The sequence below is a fragment of the Pomacea canaliculata genome, linkage group LG4, assembly GCF_003073045.1.
Source record: "Pomacea canaliculata isolate SZHN2017 linkage group LG4, ASM307304v1, whole genome shotgun sequence".
NCBI classification, from domain to species: Eukaryota; Metazoa; Mollusca; class Gastropoda; order Architaenioglossa; family Ampullariidae; genus Pomacea; species Pomacea canaliculata.
Window position 1 is genome coordinate 4,386,825 of NC_037593.1, and position 23,933 is coordinate 4,410,757.

The 23,933-nt window shown below is 41.6% G+C and overlaps 3 protein-coding genes across 5 annotated transcripts; 1 reads left to right on the forward strand and 2 right to left on the reverse strand.

Moving 5' to 3' along the window:
• The first annotated feature begins 269 nt into the window (after positions 1-269).
• Positions 270-15,348, forward strand: LOC112562879 (uncharacterized protein SERP1413-like). Its single transcript, XM_025236460.1, has 5 exons — positions 270-404; positions 2,627-2,764; positions 3,340-3,436; positions 14,059-14,173; positions 14,721-15,348. The coding sequence occupies exons 1-5, from the start codon at positions 306-308 to the stop codon at positions 14,827-14,829; spliced, it is 558 nt and encodes a 185-aa protein (XP_025092245.1). The 5' UTR covers positions 270-305; the 3' UTR covers positions 14,830-15,348.
• LOC112562878 (ras-related protein Rab-30-like) lies at positions 4,751-13,257 on the reverse strand. Of its 3 annotated transcripts, none has more exons than XM_025236457.1 (4): positions 12,969-13,257; positions 12,102-12,442; positions 8,576-8,684; positions 4,751-7,506 (listed from the first exon to the last, which is right to left on the reverse strand). In XM_025236457.1, exons 2-4 carry the CDS (start codon positions 12,331-12,333, stop codon positions 7,185-7,187), a joined length of 663 nt encoding a protein of 220 aa, XP_025092242.1. In that variant the 5' UTR covers positions 12,334-12,442; positions 12,969-13,257; the 3' UTR covers positions 4,751-7,184. The 3 variants fall into 3 exon arrangements, with proteins under 3 accessions (XP_025092242.1, XP_025092244.1, XP_025092243.1); XM_025236459.1 differs by having other exon boundaries at positions 12,102-12,477; XM_025236458.1 differs by having other exon boundaries at positions 12,102-13,257.
• A 141-nt stretch (positions 15,349-15,489) lies between the features above and the next one.
• Positions 15,490-23,819, reverse strand: LOC112562880 (ras-related protein Rab-8A-like). Its single transcript, XM_025236461.1, has 4 exons — positions 23,476-23,819; positions 21,168-21,804; positions 20,568-20,676; positions 15,490-18,025 (listed from the first exon to the last, which is right to left on the reverse strand). Exons 2-4 carry the CDS (start codon positions 21,220-21,222, stop codon positions 17,722-17,724), a joined length of 468 nt encoding a protein of 155 aa, XP_025092246.1. The 5' UTR covers positions 21,223-21,804; positions 23,476-23,819; the 3' UTR covers positions 15,490-17,721.
• Positions 23,820-23,933: the final 114 nt, after the last annotated feature.

Consider the following 23,933-nt stretch of genomic DNA (forward strand, 5'->3'; position numbering starts at 1 on the left):
ACACACAATCACAAACTTCATGCTTACATATAAACAGAGATCAGTGGAAACCAAGATACATAGCAGCTTGACCATCAGCGCAAAAAGTGCAGCAGACAACGCGAGCTCTCGAGGACTAAAGTGCAACAGATCAACCTTTTTGGTCGGAGCTAAAGCTGCATGCATGGCAGCTCCAACTGGTGACACGTATTACACTGCTGGATTTATAGTTCGAATAGAGAATCTGATCAAACCAAATGTCACTTGTCGAGCAAAGTTTCAAGTCTCGGTACACCAAACTTCCGGTCTTGGTTGGCGAGTCGCCCATGCAGGGGAGAGAACTACGCAAACTTTATTTCAAACACACGATGGCTAAGAACTCGAAAGTCGGAATACTTCTGGAATTTAACTACGAGGAGCCTGAGGTTTGTGTGTGAAAATAAAACGATAGTTGGTTGTCAAAACAATAATAGCAAGTCGTTAAATGCCTAAAGATAGAATGCGTGTAGCCTGCGAGTCTACTTTCATTTTCTCATGCACCCACGTAACGCATATGATATAAATAATTTATTGTTTGGTGTCCAGATAAACAACCAATTACAAACGCGTTCGTTTGTCCCTCCTTGACTGTTACCAACTGACGATCGAACTGTTACTGACGCTGGTCTGCGTCCGAGGGTACAACTAATAGATGCGGTGGCTCTCCACTTAAATTAGGCCTGAGTAGGGGTACGCACATCATCGATCCTTGGTATGGTATGGTCAGTCCATTCTTTTATGTTAACCAGCCAGGCTTCTTCTTTGTCTGCCTCTGCGTCGACTACCTTCGAGGCTACCCCAAAAGGTCTTATGGGCAGAGTGTTTTGCCGGGTGACAGCCGATCGAAGTGGTTCATACTAAGTCACTGGCTTTGCCTTCCACGTAGGAGATTCGGAGCAGCTTTCATGGGAACGTGATTTTGAATGCTTGAATTCTTTATTGTGCATGGGCTAGCAAGTCCACGTCTCACATCTGCACATCTTGTACTTTCATGCAGTCAGAAAGATATATGGCATATAACCTGACCTCAGACCAAACACACCCACTTCATCCCAACTTTAAGCTGTTGCCCTTGGGCAGGCGCTACAGTGTGCCACATGTGCGAAAAACTGCCTGCCAGAGGTTCTTCTTGCCAGCAGTAATCATAGTCCTGACTAAAAGACACAGAGACATATCATATAACCTTTTTCAGAGAAATTGCATCATCTAGTTCAGGAAACTTTCTTCGCAGTGAAGCTACTAATGTTCATGGTTCACTTTCATCACCACTAACATGTCTGAAAGATCGACAGTGCCTCGTTGATCATCGATAGGATCTTATCAGGAGGTGATAGACATTGAGGCATTGGATGAAGTTCATATGTATGTGGGAGAGGGTATAAGTATGCGTGCGTGTTAAAGAGCTAAATGTCATTATATGGGTGTGTATGTTTGTATATATATGTTAGGTTATGTTTACATGTACAAATTATTTTGTGAGCAAAAGAAAAATTTCTATCCTGGATTATGCCTGGAACAGGCAATAAATATTGATTGATCAGGATGGGAACTATATAAAGGACCTGTATAGTCCTGTGCTTGATAACGATCGGAACTTATGATGAGCCTGTACCAGATCCTGTTTACCTCACTGGCTATTGCTGGTATCTTGATGAGGATGTCTGCAGTCCTTGGAAAAGGGTAGCTCATAACTACTTAAAGCTTTTTACTTTGTGTAGATCTGAGGTTTTTTATTGCGTGCTGGTGTTAATCATGACTTTGCTCTTGTCAGTACTGGTCTCATTCCAAATTCATCTGCATGAACTGTTAGTAAAATCTTGCAATTTGCCTTTGCTGCCTACCATCAAATCACTGTCATCTTCAAAATGAAAGTTGCATATGGGCCTTCCACAGATGGGCAGCTACATCTAATAGTCATGAATAATTTCTCTTATGATGTGTTTTTAACAAGATGTTGCACAGGCGACATGTGGCACTCTTGACAGACACCCACTGCTATGTGATAAAGCTCCCATGCCGCAGCCTCTGTCAAATGCTGTTTTAACACCAATGAAGCTGTTGTAATGATCCCGCTGGTGTTGTAGATGTCTTAATATCAGGATGCAACAGAATAAGTTCTGTAATCTTGCCTGGTCTAAGGCAAGCCTATTCTTCTGCTTGCAGTTCTTCAGCAAGGGTGTTGAGTCATTCTGGATTTCTTTGAACATGACTTTGCTCAGGTGATTAATTGATGGTTCTGTAGTTTTGGCACTGTTTATAGTTTCCTTTCTTTGGAAGGTGTATAACAAGTGTGTCCATTCCAAACTAAATAAGTGGTCGTTTCATATTACAAATGCTGTAAGTATATTTGTCAGGCAGTTTTGTAATACGCAGGGAATCAATATGCCTGATCATCAGTTTTAAACATGAATGTATGTGTTCATCATTACTTATGCAAATGCTTTTTGATTTTATAAGTTTTGAACATTTCTGACCTATTGTGTGTTATTAAATATGTCTGATTGGATTTAAATGTTTTATAACATTAACACAGGCTTCATACACAAAGTAGACATGAGATAATACTGATAAATAGTAGCAGTTGTCATACTTTGGACTTTTTTTGCAGTTCCTTTATCCATACTATAGATTTAAAGAAGCTGGATTTGAAACGGTAAGCATTGGGCCATCTACAGATACTGTATACAAAGGTAAACATGGGTATCCCTTCAAAGCTGAAGTGTCCATTCAAGACATAAAACCAGAGGTGAGACAAAATTATGAAAATCCTTACAATTATAATCTTATGTAGTACTTTTCCTTTTAATTAAAGTATTAAGTTATTTAACAGCCGTATTATATTTCAAGACTGTTTACTGCTGCTGATTGATTATCATTGGTTTTTAAATTCAAAAGATTTTTATTCATAGACCCATGAAGAAAATCAGCTTGAGGTCTTTCTAAATTATTTTTTACACTGTACATAATTTGCAGTAGTTTATAATTATTAAGTTTTTATGATTAGCAAGAGCATACCATTTTAGTTGAAATAAAATGTTTTATTTATACTTCCTGGTTGTAAAGGGGAAACATTCTGTCAATTGTGGTTTTTTTTGAAACTTTCATAACAGTTTTACTTTCATTTGTAGTATCTTCTCTGTTATCTTCAAGCATTTCCAGCTTAGACAATACTGCTTTTTAAGAGATAAATTTGACATCTGAAGGAGAAAATTTTATTGAACATTATTTTTTCTTTTTGACAGAGGGTTTTTATTTGAGTAGATAGATATTTACTATGGAACTCACAGGGATTTCTTGGATTCAAAATTCTTGAATTTTTAGGAGCTTGCAGCTCTGATCATCCCAGGTGGATTTGCACCTGACTACTGGCGCAGAGATAAGCGTTTCTTAGACCTCATCAGACAGATGAATGATTTAGGTATGTACGTACAGATCCTAGCAGATATTTAGAAGAGCTGTAAGAAGTTTTAAAGGTCAGTACATTTCATTTGCATTGCCATGCAATGATCAAATATCACGATCTAATAAATTGAGGTTAAAAATCAGAGCATGTTACTGATAGTCTGTTGTGCAGTTATGCAAATATTTGAGATTGAACAGACATTTGTATTTGTGATATGTAAATTTGATATAATATAATCATCTGTTAAATGCAACCTGTTCATCAACATTTAACACCAAAGAGAAATATATCTATTGTTTTATTTTGTGCGTTTTTTTTTAATTGTTTATCAAAGTGTATGCTGAAGAAAATATTTTTTAAGGAGCATTAAATCACAACTTTAAATAAAAAGTACTCAAGTATATTATGCTTCTTAGGCTAAAATTGAAAAAAAATAGGAAAAGTAAAAAAAAACTAAGCTTAAGCTTCTTAAGTATTTTTCAGTCATGTTGATTGCTTAAATCCACACCTTTAGTGCTCTTAATTTCATGCATTTAATGGATTTCTGTAAAGACATTCAGTTCCAAATGCACTTTTCTTGAACAAAGCAAGATAAATTTTGACATTTGAATGTTGCTTTAGTGGACAAAAGGGAAAAAATATTTATTTGCTAATCATTACAATAGACTGTTTTAGATAAAGCAAAACTGCTCTGGTCATTTATTAAAATATGATATGAAACATCAGTAGATGTCCCTATTGTAATGCAAGCTCTTATGATTAAATCCAGATAAATTAAATTGTGCTGACAAGGTCATGGTTGTCTATAAGATGTCCTTACATGAAGTAAGCACTGCTTAAAGTCACAGTGATGATAAAGCTGTAAGAAAATGCTATCACACAGGATAAGAATATCCTGAAATATTTAAACAGTCACCTTTGATAAGATTTTCTGCTGACTTCAGTGCACTTTGGGTAACTGTCAAAAATGCATTTTTATTTAAATGAGCGTAGCTGATGAACAGAGACAAGTGCATTAAGGAGCGAACATAGTCCTGGTTTAGTATTCCTTGTTACTCCTCAAGGAGCATAGGGCCGGTACAACACCTCGGCAGCAGATCCGGTAGTTTTGAGCAACACCCCTCAGTTGGGCCAATTTGGTTCCGATGTCCTTTGCCTTGCTCTCTACTGTCCTTTTACTCTCTGGTCTCCCAACTCTCCTCTTCCCCTGAGGGTTCTAGTCAAGTGCCTGCCTGGCAATGGTGTCAGCTGGTTTGCGCAGTGTGTGTCCTATCCAGCCCCATTTGCGCTTTTTGATGTCTTGGCTAGTGGCATTGTGGTTGGTTCTTTTCTACAGGCTGCTGATGAAGATCTTTTCAGGCCATCTTATTCCCAGATTATGGTGTAGGTATCGGTTGGTAAAGGTCTGGAGCTTGTTGTTGATTATGTTTGTCACTCTCCAGGTTTCAGAACAATACAGTCCTTACATGAAGTAAGCACTGCTTAAAATTACCGTAATGATAGTAAAGCTGTAAGAAAATGCTATCTCACAGGGTAAGAATAGCCTGAAATATGTAAACAAACAGTCACCAGTTATAAGATTTTCTTCTGACTTCCATGCGTTTTGGGTAACTGTCAAAAATGCATCTATTTTTATTTTAATGAGCATAGTGCACATAGAGCACAAAAACAAGTGCATTAAGGAGTGAACATAGTCCTGGTACAAACCACATAAATCTGCCTTTTCAAAATTTCTTTTCTGACTGTGGTAAATGTTATGTGTTCTGCTAGATTCACAAAAGTTATTTGATCATAAGAAAAGTAGGAAAAAGAAACCTGGCAATGACAAATATGTTTTTAAAATGCCATCTAAAACATCATCAGGAAGTAGGCCAGCGGTTCTCAACCTGTGCTCAACGACGTGCTTACAAGGGGGGCGCGAAGGTGGTCATTTTTTTAAAGTTTCTTATACCGGTATTAGTGAAATTAGCTTACATTGCTGGCTAAGGGGGGCGCGCGGACGTACCTTTGTTCGTCAGGGGGGGGTGTCACAAGTAAAAGGTTGAGAACCGCTGAAGTAGGCATTTTTTTGTTTTAAAAATGCAGGAGTTTGGGAAAAACGTTTCAATACAATGTAAACATGTGAATACAAAAAGTTGTATACAGCTCTTTTTTTTTTTACCCACACATACACACTGATACATGGCACATAGAGAAATATTGACAGCAGGGTTCACAGGAAGAAAGCATGGGGAAAATTTTTAAACTTTTATTTGTTGTGGATTACTAGCACCAAACCTGCTTTTAATTTAAATCAGAATAAGACATGAAAACATTAATAAGAAATTCATATCACAGTTGTTCATGAATGCTACTAACAAGGCAAGAAAGTATCGCTTTGATGAAAAATGTCACTCTGAGAGAGTGTGCCTGCACCAGCCATCTTCCAACTCTCACCAGAGAAAGCAATACTTCATTTTAAATAGATGAACTGGTCATGTGTTGCAAAGAATCTAGCACAGAAGGAACAGTTTGTTAAGCATAGGTGTGGGTTGTAGATTGTTAGTCACCACCAGTAGGGAGAAGTTCCCAACACCACTCTTTGCCTTATCATCTTCCCCTTCCCCCACCAAAAAATCCCGTCAAACCCATGAGCATTGATGATGTATAAGAAAGACAGTGGTTATCACCTTTGAACAAATATTATAAAACTTTAACAAACCTGGAAACAACACATCCGGAAAGATGAATCAGGGTCAGAGAGAAAGTGAGCATCTTAGAAACCATGCATGAGGATGGAGGAGGAGGGAAAGAAATGCTCTATTGGAGCCTATCCTCATCTGGAGTATCGTTCAGCATCATGCTTTACGCTTGAAAAGACCCACCAACAGTTACTGCACATTTCACCAAAATCAAACCCTTGGGGTCACTACATGGTCATTATAGGGTTCATGAAATCAACAGTTATCTTGTGGAGGTTGGCCAGCCCACCCTCATTAATGCTTCCAGTAAGTCCAGCAGCACCACTGAATGGAAGACTGTTAAAATTCAGTGGTAGCCATTACATCTGCAATGAATCTAAATGTTTTGATAGATGATAAAGAGGATTTCACAGAGGACGATGTCAACATATTTCAGTTCTTATTCCATGTCTGGCATAATCGCAGACAAGGCTGTGTGCTTGAATCTCACCTGCCTTCCTGAAAGGATTAAAATTGATAGCTTTTTTAAACATTAAATTGTGGTTTTATACAGTTCTGAAAGCAGGTTGTAGTCATGGTACCTTCTGGTCCAGAATGGTGGGGGTATATTGTTCTGAGGACTCCGTGACAATATGAGTGAATAGATTGCAGGTAGGAAGGGGATTAACTGTTTGCTTGCAGACAAACGACAGCTGAAATGTGACAACAGGTAACAGGGCAAATGCACTGAGCTCAGAGGTGCTGCAGGTGGCTTTGGTAACTATACCCATCCCATCCTCTGCCACCAGCTGTTGGTATGAACTTGTCCGTTGAATACTGTTGATTACTATTATTTTCTAAATATCATGGGTTACTTGCCGAACACTGCCTGCTCATCTCAGTGACCCCACTTCCCCCACACACACCACCACCACTTCTCTCGACTGTTTCGACTGGGTGCTTGTCTGACATTCAGGTTGTTCATAAGACAACAGCACAAGGAAATGTGTGATTCGTTTAAATGGTCACTTCTTCACTGTCTTTGTCCATGGTCCCCTGCCATGAGCCTAAATAGAGGGCAAAGGCCGCGATGAAGCCAAAGTTCACGAGTGGCAACACGCAGAACACTTGAACTCTGTCTTGTGCGGCGCCAGCCTGGTGCCTTGCGGTTTGATGGAGTCCGACAGCTGGCGGTTCTCGTTGGCTTCCGTCAGCACCAGGCGCACCACGTTATCCAGCACAGTGTCGACGGTGTTGGGGTTGGCTGTGCTGTCCACTTCGAAGTGCGGCAGACGGTAGTGGGCGGCGAAGCCCAGTACCCGCTCCAACTCCACCTTGCGGCGGGAGGAACTTGAGCCCTTCCAGCTGCCAACCAGTACTGTGCGGTCGTTAGCCCCCGGGCAGTACTCGTGCACAGATTCCAGCCTGGTTTGCGAAAACACAACCGAGCATCATGCATCAGTAGCTGCGAAAAACCTTCTTAAAGGTTACTACAGTGCGATTTGTTTTCTAATGATGGGGTGGAACTTGGTACAAGATTTTGTTTCTCAAATACCTTCCACCTTCCGTTCTAGAGATACAGGGTTCTAACCACTACCATGCAAATAAACAGATTAAAAAAAATTTTACACGAATGCATTTACGTACATTGTGAAGGCTTCACCCAAGGGAACATATAATTATGTTAAAGGTCTATAGTGGGGCGAAAATTGTTTTCTAGTGACAGTATAAAGCTTGGTGCAAGACACTACTTTCCAGACTGTAGGCGAATGCTCATTTTCCTTTCTCATGATACACTCCTACAAAGATCACAATCATGAATCAAAAGAGGTCAAATTGATGACGTCACGTGTGTACACAAATACAACTAATCAACGTATGGCCTTAGCTCTCACACTAACTGACACATTCTCACCAAGTTTTACCAGTCATTAAATATACTGCACCTCATCATAGGTTTAATTATGCGTATCTCGTAACATCACGAGTTGGACCTTTCTGTGCTTAGTAATATTTCTAGAGGTGTATCTAGAGTGGAGTAGTTCATCTGGGAGTAATGGTGCCTTGACCTGAGCTCAGTCCCGTGATTTAAGAAAGTTTGTTATATAGTACTAGACCTTTATACACATTGTTGGTAAATTTGTGATTGGAAACTTTTTATGATTTCTATGTAAACTTAGTCAAACAGTCACGTACTCCTCGTAGTATGTCCGGCTAAGAACACCATTTTAAGTTGGAGGTTGTTTTTTTATGGCCAGCATGACTTCTGATAAACGTCACCTATTATTCTAAACTTTTTTTTCGACACAAGCAACAGGTCTCCGTTTAATTCTGGATTGTTACAACATAGTTCAACACGAGATGGCGTGCCAGAATGTCACTTCATTGTGATTCATCGAACTAATGTATTAGAAACTATTTTAGTGCATGAGATTACAACTAACGGTAACCTATCTGTCAAATCCAATCATTTGATGCCTGTGCCGTTATTTACCAGATAGGCAGGTGGTTGAAGGAGTCCTCGCTGCTGACATCATACATGATGATGCAGGCATGCGCCCCGCGGTAGTGGGAGGCTGTGAGGCTGCGGTACCGCTCTTGTCCTGCACAGAGAAAGGTTGTGGTAACACTTGACTAGCACAGAATAATGTTTTAGACACTTGTTCTGGTATTTCTAGTGTCTAGTATTTCAAGCTATCATACCACTAAGAAAGGTAAAGGTCGTCGCGTGGCCTTTTTTCAGGTCGTTGGGGGGTGAGATGTTTGAGATCTCACTTTTCTCGGGGCTCGCTATACGTGAGGGCGGTGCGCATCTCTCCCTCGCTGCCTTACCTTCCCCACCCGTCATTAAAGTCACCATTTCCACTTATACACATCATCAGAAGCGGATCCATCACCAGACAGAGGAGTCTTGAAAGAAAATGCAAGAGAGGAATCCCAGAAACACCTGGCGATGGACAGTGGCTGTAGAACTACATACCCTGAACGAAAGGAGTATTGGAGAAACAGGCCTAGGAGAGGTGGCAATGGAGGACCATCGTCATTGCCACCCCACTCCCCACCCCCGGGAAAGCATGATGGGAGATCAAATCCCCATTAATGTTCTAAATACGAGTGTTTGAACTAGTGGGAGATGCTCTCTCAGTGGGCAAGCTGTTATAGGAGGGAGAAGACTGGCTAGCAAACCTGTTCCTGATTAACCCTGTCCCTATATCGCTTAACAGGAAGATGATCTGCGCACTGTTGGCACAGGGGATGTTATCACGTCACCAGATGGAGACAAACAAGCCGTGGCGAGAGGGACAAACAGCCGTTATCAACTGGCAGGGACATAAATACTCTCGCACCCTGACCTCTAGAGATGGTGCACCATATCAGACTCGCCCTGACTCACCCAGCGTTTGAGCAGCTGACTGCGCACACAACCCCTCTGTCTCAGTCATACGCATGTCCGCATGCTCAAGCAAGATTAAATAAGAAAGGATTGGTTGTTATGGTAACAATAGTGGCTTCCGGATGCATAGAGCAGAAATACTTTATGTCTTGCGAGTTGGAGGGGAAGTGGAAATTTGGGTTTTACACCGTCAGCAACTAAGGCAGCCAGTCCTGTAAACAGAGAAAGAACAGCGTGCCCGAGACGGAAAAATCATAAATACATGGTGTTATTATTTTTAAAGCATCAATGATGAAGAGCGGTAATGTATGTCGAGAGCTCCAGTGTTCTATTTCACAAAGTAAACGATTCATTTCGACAGAGCTGTTCGAGTCTTTGTCAAGATAATAAATTTATATTCCAATTTATGGTTCGTTTGGCATCGTTCGACGTCACCTTTAGTAAACATTTGAATAAACTTGCAATAAACCGAGGTTTATTTTTTCTGTTGAGGAAGAGCTTCTCGTGGACCCATCTTGTACTTAGCGATTCCGTGAAACGTTGCTATAAGAACGAAGTGACAGAAAGGTGTGTGAAATGACTGATAAGGCAGGATTTGTTGTTATTTGAGGCTGGTGGTGTGCCTTTGCGTAGGCCTGGCTCCAAAGGTGTTCCATCACCTGAGCTCATAGCGTACCGTATAGAGAACACCGCGTCTGCTTTTCAGGTCGTGGTAAGTGCACTTTCCGTGAAGCCTGGGGTAGAACCGTGCATGCTCAACTTACTACTACATACTTTCAGAAAGCGGGTAGAAAAATACATTAGACATATTGATACGTAGTCTGTGCTAGTCTGCTCTTGTAGAACTCAGATGGCACCAATGAAATGGAAACATTTCTGACTGCACGCTCGTGTGCGTGTTTGTCTGCTTATCCGATAACGCGAACTGCTTGTCAACAAATAGCGGCGACTGGTTGACCTTGCTACTTTTTTGCGATTTTTTTATGCTGCTGATAAACATAAAAGGTGAAGTATGTGGCCCGTTGTAACGGATTTTTGACTGATGACTGAGGTGGACTCAGGATGACTGGGCGCCTGGTTGCGTAGTGAGTAAGACACTCTCTTGTTATCACTGCGATGTAAAAGTCCGGGTTCAGATCTCGTCTCGGGACACTCTGTATGTGACACCTGTTCGTTGCTGTGGCATTAAGGGTTTCTTCCTCCATCTTCCCCCAAAATACAAAATCGCCTCAAGGATACTAGACCAACCAACCAGTCAACCAAAGAATAACTGTATAATCCTGATTTTAATACAAACACTTGCATCTTTTCATTTTCTTTTTAAAGCAATGTAAGTAAGTAACCCCATAAGCACCCGCTTTTTTACTAGAAGCTTGTGGAAGATGGTTTTCAAGCATTTTCCAATATTTTGTTTATAACGACTCTGCCCAGGCCTTGTAATATAGGCTGACAGCCGCTACATTTCTTAACTTCTCATTCCATAGTTCCCTTCTCTCTGAACGAAGGAAACCAGTTTTATACGTTAAAGCAGCAGCAGCAGCAGCAGCAGCAGCTTTTCTTGAGTTTGCGGGTGCAAATGACTGTTAGTGCGTTGTAACCGTCAGCAAACTATTCCAGTGCGCCATCGGGTCCGTTGCATCGTGTCTTGCTTTCCGTTGAATACGGTAACATTAGTTGGGGAGTGGTACATGCCAGCATCTTTCCTCCACTGACCGCGTTGTCAGTGCTACTTGTAAATGAAGACGAAGATCGCATTTAACTCGAAAATTTCCATTTTACACTGCACAACAGATGTGGAAGAGTTTGTGTAGACCTCAAGGACGAGTACGAATATGCGTGCAGCAGACGACGTTTTTGCTGACATAATCGCGGGAAATCCTCGTCAGACAAGGCCAGCACGTTGCACGCAGAATTAGTTCAGGCTGATTACGAGCCCGAAGTGCTCGCATGACAAGTGGTTCTTCGTCATCCGGCAGTTCAAAAGCCACCCGGGTGTAGGTGCACTTTTGAAGCTGATGTTCTCTTGGGGACAAAGGTCCACAACTCTCATAGCACGTTGGAGTTGTCTTCCCTCCAACCAAAATGGCCGGCTCGACCAAAGTTTGTTTTATCCGAGTTTACTTTTTGTGCAGCGTTTGGTACTGCCTACAGTTACAAAGTACTGTCATGATTGTAAATTCATGTGTTCTGAACATCAAGACTTGCTTTATTCAAATTTACTTTCTGTGCGGAGTTTGGTGCAATTAATTCCCGCAGATCTGTGCTTGTTACAGCATCCTATCGATGATCCGGTCTATTCGGTGGAAAAGTGTTTCCATCTTTAGCGATTTGAGGGGAAAGGGGGTATGACGAAGAGGAGAGAACCAGGAAAAACCTCTGACGATCACCTTTTAACAGATGTCTCATTCAGAGAGAAAGTTACACGAGTCCCGAGACAAGATCTAAACTGAGTACTGTACGATCATCGCTACAGTGATGACATTAAAGGACCGCCCGAGAACCACCGCTTGCAAATTTATGGATGGAGCTTAGCGAAAAATGTAAGAATTGAATATTTTTCATCTATCGCCAGACTATTACGTGTTAGGTCACCCAGTGTCTGTTCGTCTGTCTAAATGATACATACCTGCAGTGTCCCAGAGGACTATCTCGACCTTCTTTCCCTGATAGTTGAAGGTCTTCTTCATGGAGGCTGGGTAATGTGGGATGTTGCTGCCTTGGTACAGAGTTGGTGGCTGAGGTCTTGCCCGGGTGTAAGTGCGCATGAAGGTGGTTTTTCCCACCCCGAGGTCTCCCAGCAGAATGACTTTGATGCAGTAGGCGGGGTCGTCTTTAGACCGCTGGCTCCTGAGAGACATGTTGAGATTTACCTGTGCCGAGTTTCTCCACCTTAACAAGCGTCCTTGAGTAGACTACAAGTCGTTTAGTGGTGAAGGAAACCAAGGTATGCTGATGTTCGCTCCAAGTCTAAATAAATAACATGAATACAGCTGCTAAGTTTTCTGCAAAGAATACAAAGCCGTTTAACGTTGGCAAAACGTTTAAAAAGAAGTAAAGAGGAATTCATAAACTGACTGACCGCTCAATCTTGCAGTCGATTAAACCTTTTAATAATAAACATAATTCTCATACTGGGCCATATGTGAAGATCAAAGGTCTAAGAAGTGACTCAAATTTCCGTTTTCTTTTTGTTCCCTTTTCCTTTCACTGTTCATGACAACACGATAACGCAAATCGTGGAGACTCTTTATTTTGTGATTCCATTTTTGTCAGAAGCGGGCGCTTAAAGGTAACAGAAACAGTTTTGATGTAAGCTTTCATTGGACTTTCGAAATTACTGGATTGGTTCAAGCTAAAAATCTCGATTAATGGAGTGGAAATGACTCCAACGGCTGGTCCAACTTATAATACATTGTTATTGTCATTAATGCTAATTTTCTTTAGTTGGAATTATTCGTCATTAGACAAAATATGTTATTTTTAGTTTTCTTACCGTGAAGGATGCTCCGTCAAAATAGTCTTGTGTTAAGAAAAAATCTCAGTGGATTTTCCTTTAACGGGTTTCTTTCTTTATGAATGCAATGTCTCCACTGAATTTCCAGCAGGTTCACTAGAGAGATTTCACAGATGTGTAGGCGCACTTGTCTCGAATTTTCCTGTCTCATCGAGTCCCCGACTGAGAATCAAAGCAAGGAAGGAAAGAAGAAAGGAGGATTCCTTGTCGATTCTGTCGACGAAGGATCCGCATCTTCTTTCCTAAAAAGTTGCGTCTCTCTCCTTGATGTAAGTGTCCATTTGGTGGCTTAAATCTGGTTTTCGGAGTCTTTGATTTTCCGTGATACTCTTGTTTGAATTTTGTTTGCCCGGTCAGGTGACAAAGATAATGTTTATAGATATTTTTTTTAAATATTCACGTCTTCTGGGTTAGTAGTCTTAATACACGTACAAAAGTGCTTGCCGATCAGTCTTTGTCGACAACCCCAAGGCTGCTAACAATGTGACTTGCAAATGAGCGAACCTGTCAGCCTTACTTCTCTCGTCGCTGCCCATCAGCTAATGAGTGGTAATCAATTCTGCGACCATTGAACTAAATAGCGACCTTAAACAGCGGATCGAAGTTCACAAACAAGCTGCGTATCACACGGGTGTTGTCCGTGATGTGTTCAGCCGGCATGATTTATTTTTAGGCTCGACGAACTAGTTTTTGGGCAGCTGATCGCAAGACAGTCCAATGCTGTAATAGTTCGTTACTCCTCTCGTCGGTTATCTTTCGAGGACTTGCTGTCGTCAGTGTGCGCGGTGTTTATTAGAAACTGCACGTGACGTAGTAGAGATAAATCGTAAGAGTCAGCTTCGAAAAGTGTATTCCCGACACACAAGTGAAATCGCACATAAGCATATTTGTTTGATACGTTGTCACTTGTTATCTTTATTTCTGGTACCAAGGGTTTTTCGCTGTTTACTTCATACTCGTGTGTGTGTGTGTGTGTGTGTGTGTGTGAAGGAGATATAAAATTGCATGTAAACTCAGGTCTTGTTTCCATTTAAAATAAGTAGCAATTTTATTTTATTTTTTTTTTTAGGGCGCCCCTTGGCGGCGATATGTCATGGGCCATGGATGTTCTGCTCCGCGAAGATTCTGAAAGGAAAACGTGCTACAGGCTTTGTCGCCATCAAAGACGACATAGAGAACGCCGGGTAAGAGGTTAAAGGCGTACTGTATTTGCAGGTAACCTTATAAGTTCGTACCTGTATCTGTATTTGGCTGTACAGTATTTGTATACAGGTTCTGTATATGTTCTTAATAGTAATAGAGTACATTCATGTAGCGCAATTTCACAAAACACGCTCATTGTGCTTTACAACGCTCAGCCAAATCTCAGAGAAACATTCTTCACAAACGAACACGCATACGCACCCCCACCCCTCACAAAACACACACACGCAGCCCAGTAAATAGGTGTCACGTGCATAGAGAGGCATGTGGGAGCTGAGAATCGAACTCGTGACACTTGATAACCACCAACCACCCAGTCTCTGTACATGTAGTGCTGCTGACGTTTATAAATGTTTTTGGACCGCAATCCTTCGTCCTTACATACTATTGCAGAGTATAATTTTTACTAGATACGCACGTGCACAAGCGCGCCCACACATATACACAGGTGTGTTTATCGCACAAACATGTATGCACTTGAACAAGGTTGTCGCTCCTACACTCTTTGCTTTTCCTTGAACGTCACAGCGCCATCTATGAAGACGCTCCTGTTGTGGTGGATGGCAACTTGATTACCTCCCGCATGCCCAAAGATCTTCCGGATTTCTGCAAGGCGATTCTCGATCAACTGTCGTGATTTTTCGCTCAGCTCACTGGAGTTCTTGGTCATCATAGGGCGATGCGAAAGTTTGCTACCTCAAGGATCTGGGGTATCAAAGCCACGATGAGCACCTGTGTGTGTTGGAGGGGAGGAGGTTCTTTCACGTTTGAGTAACGAATTTTCTTAGGGCGCTGATAAAATTGTTGGTTATAATTATATTTAGCGCACATGAGTCACGCGTGTTTCTGGGAATACGTTTGTGGTTTAAAATTAGATCAGTAAGGGAAACCCACCCGTTTTCTTTTTTTAGCAGTGACCAATTGTTGGTAAAAGCTGACTATTGATGCTGATGGCTAATTCTTTCCGACACATGGACACTTATGGAAAGGGAATGGTTTTAGGGAATGAAGGGTTTGTGGTGGTCAAATAGCAGTGTATTGTTAAAGATATTTTGAGTGAAAGTAATAACATTTTTAAATCGTGTGCACAAACGTGGTTCTTATATTAAATCGTTTTTGGCATGATCATAACTTAATAAAAAAATTTTTTTTTTAATTCTGTCGTACTGTCTGCCCTGATGTTTGCTGCATGTTTTGCTGTGAGAATACAGGGTGTGAATCACTGAAATCCATCTTTCTTCCTTACTGTCTCTTTGCGGTTCGTTCGTGCGTTCTCTCTTTCTACATGACACGCTCAAAAGCACATAGTGTACATTTAATAAAAATCATAGCTGCAGATACAATCACAGTTCATTACATGCATACATTACATACAGTCAGCCCACATATACAACGTTGATGGCCACTGGTATTTAATCTGATATAAATCGAATTGGATCTCATCTTCAGGAAATAAAAAAACGCTTTAGGAAAAACACACATCTATTATTTACAGAGTTGGCTTACAAAGATTAACAGTGTTATAACTTGAGCTTAGGTCATCTTGGGCTTGCGGATAGCGGACAGCGCTGGCATACAAACTAAGAGCCGTGCCGGTTCGATACCCGTGTAGCGCAGCACATTTCCCCTACTCGACCCAGCTGGCGGGAATGGGTACCGAATCTATAGAGTGTTGGGGAGGGAGAGACACCTGAAAAGTTAGGTCTCTAAAACCTCATCTCCCAACTACTTGAAAAGGTCAGGAAATGATCTTTACCTTATCTTTTTACCTGAACTTAAAGTTTATATCGTTGACCTACATCGAGGGAAGAAATTCGGCACTAAATATGAAGCAAGCTAAGGAAGACAAAACAATAAAAATAAGCGTAAAATAATGTACAACTGGTTACATGCATACATTCTGGAATTAACTTCTAATAAACGCTGGCACCGGGGATGAAAGGGCAGCTATGGCCCCCATGATGAGCCGCACGTGGTGGATGAAGGGTGAGAGGTCGTATGTCGAGGTCTTTGTGTTTTTCAACGCCGGGTAAACAAATGTGCCGGAAGTGGACTAATGAATATAGCATACATGCGTGTTTACATGAATATTAGCAACCAATTACCATGTACCTATTTCACACACACACACACGATTTGACTATTGGATGTCCTTCCCGCTTTTCGGATAAATGACTGTAGTCAAGTTAGTAGAGACCTACCGTGCTTTGTACAGAATGCTATACTGAAACAATAAAGTCTTAAAAGCAGCATGTTCAGCAATAATCAGATGTACATTTTCATTTAATTTGAACTTTAGTAGATGGTCATCAGGCATATTTTCTTTCCAAAGGAGCATGGCTAATGTTATATATAGATATCTCATTACACTTTCATCTATAAGTCGTTGAAGTATTACCGGAGGACACACAGAAAAAGCCACTGGTCTCTCCCCACCCCCCAAAAAAGTAAAACATCTGACAGTCTTATAGCTGTATGGGCAGTGAATTGTAAAGTGGTTAACTGAAGAGTGCGGATCCTCAATTTTCACATTTCCTGATTAATGAGGTACCCGACTGCAGGGTGGGTAGAGAGTTGTTACTCTTGAGCACTTTTATTTCTTAAACTTTATAGTCCCCTCAAACATAGACCTCAGAACTGTTGAAGTGAACGAATATATATACATATAAACTGAATAAAACACAAAATTGCCTCATGCTTACAACTTGTAGACAGACAAAAGAAAATGTCTACACCAAAAATACTTCGACTCAGATCTGCTGGGGTTTTTTTTTTTATCCGATCAAGATTAAATAAAATAAGACAAACATTAAATATAAATAAGATCGTTTCATTAATTATGATAATTTGAATTAAGAAATAACAGTTTGGAGCTCTCGGACACGTTCAATTACTGGCTTGATTAACTGCGACTTCTGAAATAAAATTAAAGTGATTGATTTCTTTCTGAGCTGTTCGGTGGCTGGAAAGCGGAAACAGACTCAGGTGTGAAAACACCTGTAAAATATAATAATTTAGTCGCGACAAGTGCAATGACTACTGACTGTTTGAAAAAAAAGTGGATGGACTAAACAATCTACATCCACTCATAAACAGGCATATACCTCCTCTGAAATGTTGCAGGATGCGGTAACCGCCAGTCAGTCGATGTTTGGGATCAGTGATGACCGACTGATCCGTTGACCTGTGGTCAGTCTGTCTCCATCTGTCCAATCTTGTTGGAATACACAGACGTCTTGTTTGTTACATAATTTTCTCTCCGGTTACTTTCGGATTACCTGCATAGACTCTTTTTGTCGGAAAAAACTTCCCACAACTGTGATTAGTCAAACTTTTATGTTCAGAAAAGACACGAACCTTCACTTTTTTAGGCAAGAATCAAGTAACATACATTTTCCCTTCTTTCTCGTCGTACTTCAAAGAACTCTACACCTTTTTTTCCTCGTTTTGGAAGTCTGCAAGCTGATGTCCGTTGTGCACATGACGTCACTTCCGCGGTTTGGGAATGCACGGGAGGGACTGGGTATTGTCAGGACGCACCGCAGCATTTAAACCGCTTCTTCTTCGCAGGCATCTTCAGCGGCGGCATGATGGAAATGGCCAGACTCTGGCGCCGCGCCCGGCTGATGATGACGTTGTTGACGAGCTTCTGGAGGATCCACAGCACCATCTGCACGTCGTGAACGTCCGTCTCCATGTACGTCAGCTGCAGGCCCTCGGCCAGCTTGAAGGCCCGCTCGGCGGTCACGTGACGTTCATTACCTTGACACACGGTGCCGACCAGCACGGCGCTGATGTGGTCCGGAGCGGCGTACATGTCCAGGTTGTTGAACCTGCAAAAAAAAAAGCGTAATCCGCACACATTTAAAAACATTGCATTTAGCGGCTAGGCTCTCTGGTTTTACTTTCAATATTCAATAACCAATCTGTTTGCAAATAATTAGGCCATTCGAAAGACCTCCTGTCCTCAGTGAAAAGTCGCAAGCGGAAGTTGTGTGGGAACATCTCATGGTCAACAAGACTTGAACAGACCATCCCGTAACGGATACAGAAATGCAGAGAAATTCACAAAAGGTAAAGAAAGTCATGTAAGCTTTCGGTTGTTGGGAAGATGCAAAAACGATTTTTAAGGGAGCAGAACAGGTAGGGATGTAGAAGAAGAGGTGTTTCAAGAGAGAAGAAATGTGAGACAATTCATTAATGCATTAATCGCATATTAGAGAATGGGAGAGACCCGAGAACATGGAATGACATCGTCAAATGCACCTACAGTGAGTGAGGATGATGAAGAAGACAACGAGGATAAGGGTGGTCATGTGTAAAGGTTAATTCCATAGAGTTTAGGGGAAGGAATTGCCTTCTCGGAAAATGAAAACAATCACAACATACTTTTATGTAGTGTGGTGAGCGACAAGACAAAATTCAAATTGAGTAGTTGCATCATCTGTGCATGCACGGACAAGTGAGAAAAAATAAATAAATTCTTAAAACCGTTTCTAATTGTTTGCTGCACACCTCTTCCGTAGGTCTGTTTTCACCTGTGACTATGTAGTTCAAGCAATTTAACTTTTGTTTTGAAGTTCTGTCTTTCAAGAAGCTATACAGAGGTCACAGTGATTTTTAGCGCCTTGGGCAAGCGAAGCAAAACGTGACCCCGACAACCATCAGCTTTTTAAAAATATTATTTTGTAGGCAAGGACTCAGCAGGTAGCTGTTGTTCATTTGCAAAAAACTCTCAGGTCATTGGGAAACATGAGAACTAAGAACAGTCAAATGTATTAAAGAGTCAAATTAATATCTTGATGCTTATTAGAACATTTATTTGCAGAAAATTAGGAAGATAAAAGACGCAAGATTCTGGGCGCTTGCAGAACTATGTTAGGTCCCTCCTGCGACATCCATCCAACTCACCACCGACATGCTATCTACCCTGACCTCTTCGTACCGCCACTGAAAGGTCGACCCTCACCTTTTTGTGTTTTTTTCCCTTTGTCAGCTGACTCGTGATCGAGAGCCTTGTCTGTGTACTACGCTGCAACCAGCTTTTCCACTGAGGCCTTGGCCGTCCTCTTTGTTTTGAGGCCAGTCCTTCTCTCATGTCCTGAGCCTGCATATGCTTTCGCCATTTGCAAGACCACTTTGCGCTCTAGAAAGACGCCACCCTCTACCTCCATCCTTAGTTCAAGATGTCAAAGGGCGAGACATGGTTCAGAGCTCTCACGATTGCCGTGGTATAGTCTCAGTTGCTGACACGGCGTTAAAAACAAACAAACATCAGAGTTCTCACGAAAGGCGCTCCGTGAATATATGTTTATGGCTTCAGGTGGCATGTAGGATGACCATCTCTGACATCACCCGTCAAATAAATGGAGCATTACTTTGGTGCGATTAAAATGTTGAGTTTTTTTTTAATTAAAAGAAATACCTTTTTACAAATAAGAAATACAAACAAGCAGATACTCCACATACAATGTGTAGACAATGACTTTTGACTGTCAGTGCCCCAGTGGGAATGTTCCTACGGTTGTGGGTGTGCTCGTGGGTGTGTTCGTGTAACAACTGTTCTTATGATTGTGTTCTCACGGCCACGGACACAGAAGCGATCACACTGCAATGATGCTGCGGCAACGGTAATGTAGGCGGTCATGTGACCACGTCACGCTACTGCTTTGTTACCATACATTACCCATTACCAACATGCCCTTCAGACAAAGCTGGCACCGTACAGTTATAGCCATCTCTAGGCAGTTTAAAATAAACTACTCGAAATCATATCGCGGCTTCAGTGGCAGATGACTGTGCAAGTGTGTTTTTGTGTGTGTCGACCTTCATGCTTAATAATTAACCTGCTCCCTGTTTAGTGCCGTAATGCTGATAAGCTTTTAAACTGCCCCAGGGTGAAGCGTTTTCATTATTTAAACTGCTCGAGGTGAAACTTTTTTTTTTAACTCTTTGGACTTTGACTTTTCTCTGCATGGGCGAACTCGCAGTTACATTGTCATAGCTGTTGCTGCAAAGGAAATAAAAATAGAATGTTTTCCTCTTGAGTCACTTTTAAACAGTTTAGTTGCACAGTTGTTGCAAACCTAGCCTTAAAGGCCTAGCTTAATTCTGGGTGAATAACATCTTTCAGTTAAACACAATAAGCATGGTCCCGACTCTGCTATTGGCTCCACCCTGACGACGTAAGGGTATTAGTGTATAGTTGGATGGCAGGTTTGATATTTTCAATGCAAGGTGATGGCTATAGACCTAAAGATACTAGACCGGTTACTACTTACTACCTTGTAGTTCCATGTTTGAGGTAACAGATGTCTCCCAAATCTCTACAGAAAAATTCTAGACTGGAATCTGGTGGCAAGGGTCAATACTCACCAGTTTATAATGTTGTCAAACGAAGTCTCCTTGGCGACATCAAACATCAGCAGACAACCGTGTGCGCCCCGGAAGTATGAGGATGTCATACTTCGAAACCGCTCCTGACCTAGGAAGAAGTTCAATGGGTCAGTCGCACAAAATAATAATGTATAATAATGGTCACAGACGCTCGCGCTCATACACATGCAGAGGAACTGAACCTAGGGGTCGAAGCTGAAAGGTTTACAAGCCCATCTTTTTTTTTTTCTTGATCGCTTCCGTCTGAAGAGAACATCGACGACTTTATAGAAGAAAATTCGAATGACTGGACATGCGTTTGGACTGTAGTAGATATTGCTGTCATCGTCAGGATGATTCATTTAGTTCAGTGTGAACAGTTTCAGTTATACCCATATGATGTCTCAAGAGAAAAAAGTTATTAAAAAACTTAAACTTGTACAAAACAAATAAAGAAATTATTTCACGTTGAGTTTTGTAGTCAGTTTTTATTTTATTTGTTTAGTTACCTAGCTAGTAAGTTAACAAGTTAATTAGCTTTTGTCCACATGTCATCAAGTCTTCTTGCCGTCTCCATTGTACTTTCGTGACCACACTTACCTCCGGTGTCCATGATTCGGATGAGCACGCGCTTGTCGCTGCGTGCGCACTCCATCTCGACGTACTCGTTGGGCCGATAGGTCAGACAGCGCGTGGCGGTCCTGACACCATCCTGGACTTGCTCCTGGGCTTCCAGCGTGCCCAGCGTCTTCAGCAGCGAGGTTTGCCCACACCGTAGTCGCCCAGCATGATGACCTTTGCCGCGAAGTCATAGCGCCCTTTGACCCGATCCTTCCCGAATGACGTCACGCTGCTGCTGAGGTCAGACTGCGAGTGCATCGAGAGGTCGTTGATGTCTGGCACCTTAAGTGTCATTGCCGTCGTTGTCATGGCTGCTTTCTCGGTTTGCGGCGGGGACTGGCTGGAGTCCGTTTCTCGCACAACGGTTGTCGTCTTGCTACGTTGTCGGCCAGTCTGTCGGATGGCGGGCATTGAAAACCACCGACAGCTTGTCTTGTTTGTGACTCGCTCACCTCAGGCTGCAGATGCGCTGCTGCGGCGAACTTTTGGCATTCTTCTCCTCTCACCCACCTCATGGTCTCTAGGCGCTCATGTTCGTCAGCGTCCCTCCCCATGACTATTTCTAGTCAGTCCGCAGAAAAACATTTTCTTCGGCACAGTTACTCTTGCTTATTTCCTGAAACAAATGTACTTTGATGACGTCACGACTTTAACGACCTTCACATGAATCGGAACGCCCAACACATAATGTGACAGCTGGAAATGATGTTAGACAAAAATGCACTTTATTTTAGGTACTGAGTGGGAAGTATGGATGTAGTGTTACCTAACGTGGTACACTAACGAACTAAAAAGTGAAGCGAAAGACAATCACATGCCGTTAAACGAATCTTGCAGTGTTTTATGAATGAAAGAGCATTGGAGATTAGACGAATCAAAACAAAGCAAGTCTTGGAAGCTTTAGTCACAGACCCATCCACTAAAATCCGACCAACCACAGATTCCGAAATCGGAAAATAATTTTCTCTGAAGTGTCATTTATCAAACGGTGATGTCCAATCAACACTAGGGCGCCATGGAGGGCTCCCCCCTGGGAGAGGGCTTAATAGGACAAGAGAAGCTAATCACCACAACATCCTGTTATTCGAGTCTTCAGCAAACTCGCAAACCTGTCCAAAGCTGAGATATCAAACTGACAGGTTATCGAAATCGTTGGTTGTTCCACTGACATTTCCTTCTTCTCTTGTCGATATTATTTGCGTTGTTCGTATGTTGAAGCACGAACAGAAGAAACAAAATATTTGCCTTTAAAACTAGCTTGTGCAATAAAGTTCTAATCTGAAATTCCTAACTAGGCCCAGAGGTGGGTCGGGGTTGCTGAGGGAGCACGGCTCAGTTAGACGAATAGCAACTTACAAACTTAATTAGCAATGAGCGGTGGCCAACATCAATTATTAAAACGAAGTACAAGTCAATTGTCGACAGACATCGCTTTGAGCTTGTTTATACAAAATATTTCCACAATTTTTTATACATTAATATATTGCATTATCCCTTTAATAAATGCATTGTCCTTTACACCCATGTTAGGAAATATTGTTTGTTTATGGCTGAGGTTTCTGCACTTTTCTGAAAAAGTGTTGCTGTTCTTGTCTTCAGATAAAAGGACTGGTCCCGACTCGTCGCACTTTCACCTGTTCCCTGATTTATCTTTAGTACTCAGTGAATTCAAAGTATAGTCTCGTTGTATGCGGATGAATACAGGTACACCTATATAGGTGACACAGATACAGAGGTGCGACAGGTAATAAATAGAGAGGACAGGTAGCTTTTGTAGTACTGGAGTTTAGAACTTATTTACGAAACTTTCATTTAGGTTGTCTGACGGGTGGAGAGAGCCAAAAACGGTGATTTCAAAAATAGTTTTATAATACATATTACTAACGACCTCATTATATTTGTTGGAAATGTTTATTTTAAACGTTTGCGTGAGAATGCAAACGCAAGAACCAGGGGGAAAAAATAGAAGGAGAAAGTGAACTCAGTAAATTTTAACTGAAAAATGTAACTTAGTAAACTCAACAGAAAATCTTCATTTTCTTGTAATTGTCATTTATTTATGTAGCATACAGTTGCAAATATGAAGAGAGGTGCACAGTGGAAGGTTTATTCGTTCGGACAAGACATTAAAGACGAAAATTTTCAGTTCGTTATATTCACGAAGATAATCACTTACTCATCGCACTATATTTCACTTTATTCATCTTGTTCGCGAAGAAGAAGAAGAAGAAGAAAAAAAATTAGTAAAACCTCTCTGAGAGGGGACAGAACAAATGTAGTTACTTACCGCCCTTTGAAGTTTAAAACACTGCAGGAGTAGAATGGTTGAATGATTAATGATGGGGGAATGCTATAGTTTCGTCAAAATTTCAGTCTTAATGTTTTTTTCAAAGACATCGACACGACGTTCACCAACGACCGGCCGCTTGTCTCCAGTCCTGGGGCCGTTTCCTCAGCTCGAAGGTTTGGTGTGTGACGAGTCATCCCCGCATGAGGTGACGGGAGGGACGAGGGCAAAATGTGAGCTGCCCTGGACAATTAGCATGCACAGAGACTCGAGGCTGGGACACAGGCTGCCTCGCAGCTAAACTCAAGTTTATGCAGATTTTAAGTAGCATAGCGCGACGAACAGCATGCATAAACTCCACCCTCCTCACACGCGTTTGTCTCTCTTACGACACTGAAACTCGCGAATCAGGATGGCTCATCCTATCGGTCATCTGTATGAATGTATTCCTTTTTGTC

Bases quoted from the DNA above. Each gene is read 5' to 3' on its own strand.
- LOC112562878 (XM_025236457.1), bottom strand. From the start codon at position 12,333: ATGTCTCTCAGGAGCCAGCGGTCTAAAGACGACCCCGCCTACTGCATC. The intron at 8,685-12,101 runs GTATGTATCATT...TTCTCTGTGCAG, and splicing joins AGTCCTCTGGGACACTGCAG to GACAAGAGCGGTACCGCAGC. The intron at 7,507-8,575 runs GTAAATAACGGC...TTCGCAAACCAG, and splicing joins TTCAACCACCTGCCTATCTG to GCTGGAATCTGTGCACGAGT.
- LOC112562880 (XM_025236461.1), bottom strand. From the start codon at position 21,222: ATGGAGTGCGCACGCAGCGACAAGCGCGTGCTCATCCGAATCATGGAC. The intron at 20,677-21,167 runs GTAAGTGTGGTC...ACTTCTTCCTAG, and splicing joins CCGAATCATGGACACCGGAG to GTCAGGAGCGGTTTCGAAGT. The intron at 18,026-20,567 runs GTGAGTATTGAC...TTTTTTTTGCAG, and splicing joins TTTGACAACATTATAAACTG to GTTCAACAACCTGGACATGT.
- LOC112562879 (XM_025236460.1), top strand. From the start codon at position 306: ATGCAGGGGAGAGAACTACGCAAACTTTATTTCAAACACACGATGGCT. The intron at 3,437-14,058 runs GTATGTACGTAC...TTTTTTTTTTAG, and splicing joins CAGACAGATGAATGATTTAG to GGCGCCCCTTGGCGGCGATA. The intron at 14,174-14,720 runs GTAAGAGGTTAA...TGAACGTCACAG, and splicing joins GACGACATAGAGAACGCCGG to CGCCATCTATGAAGACGCTC.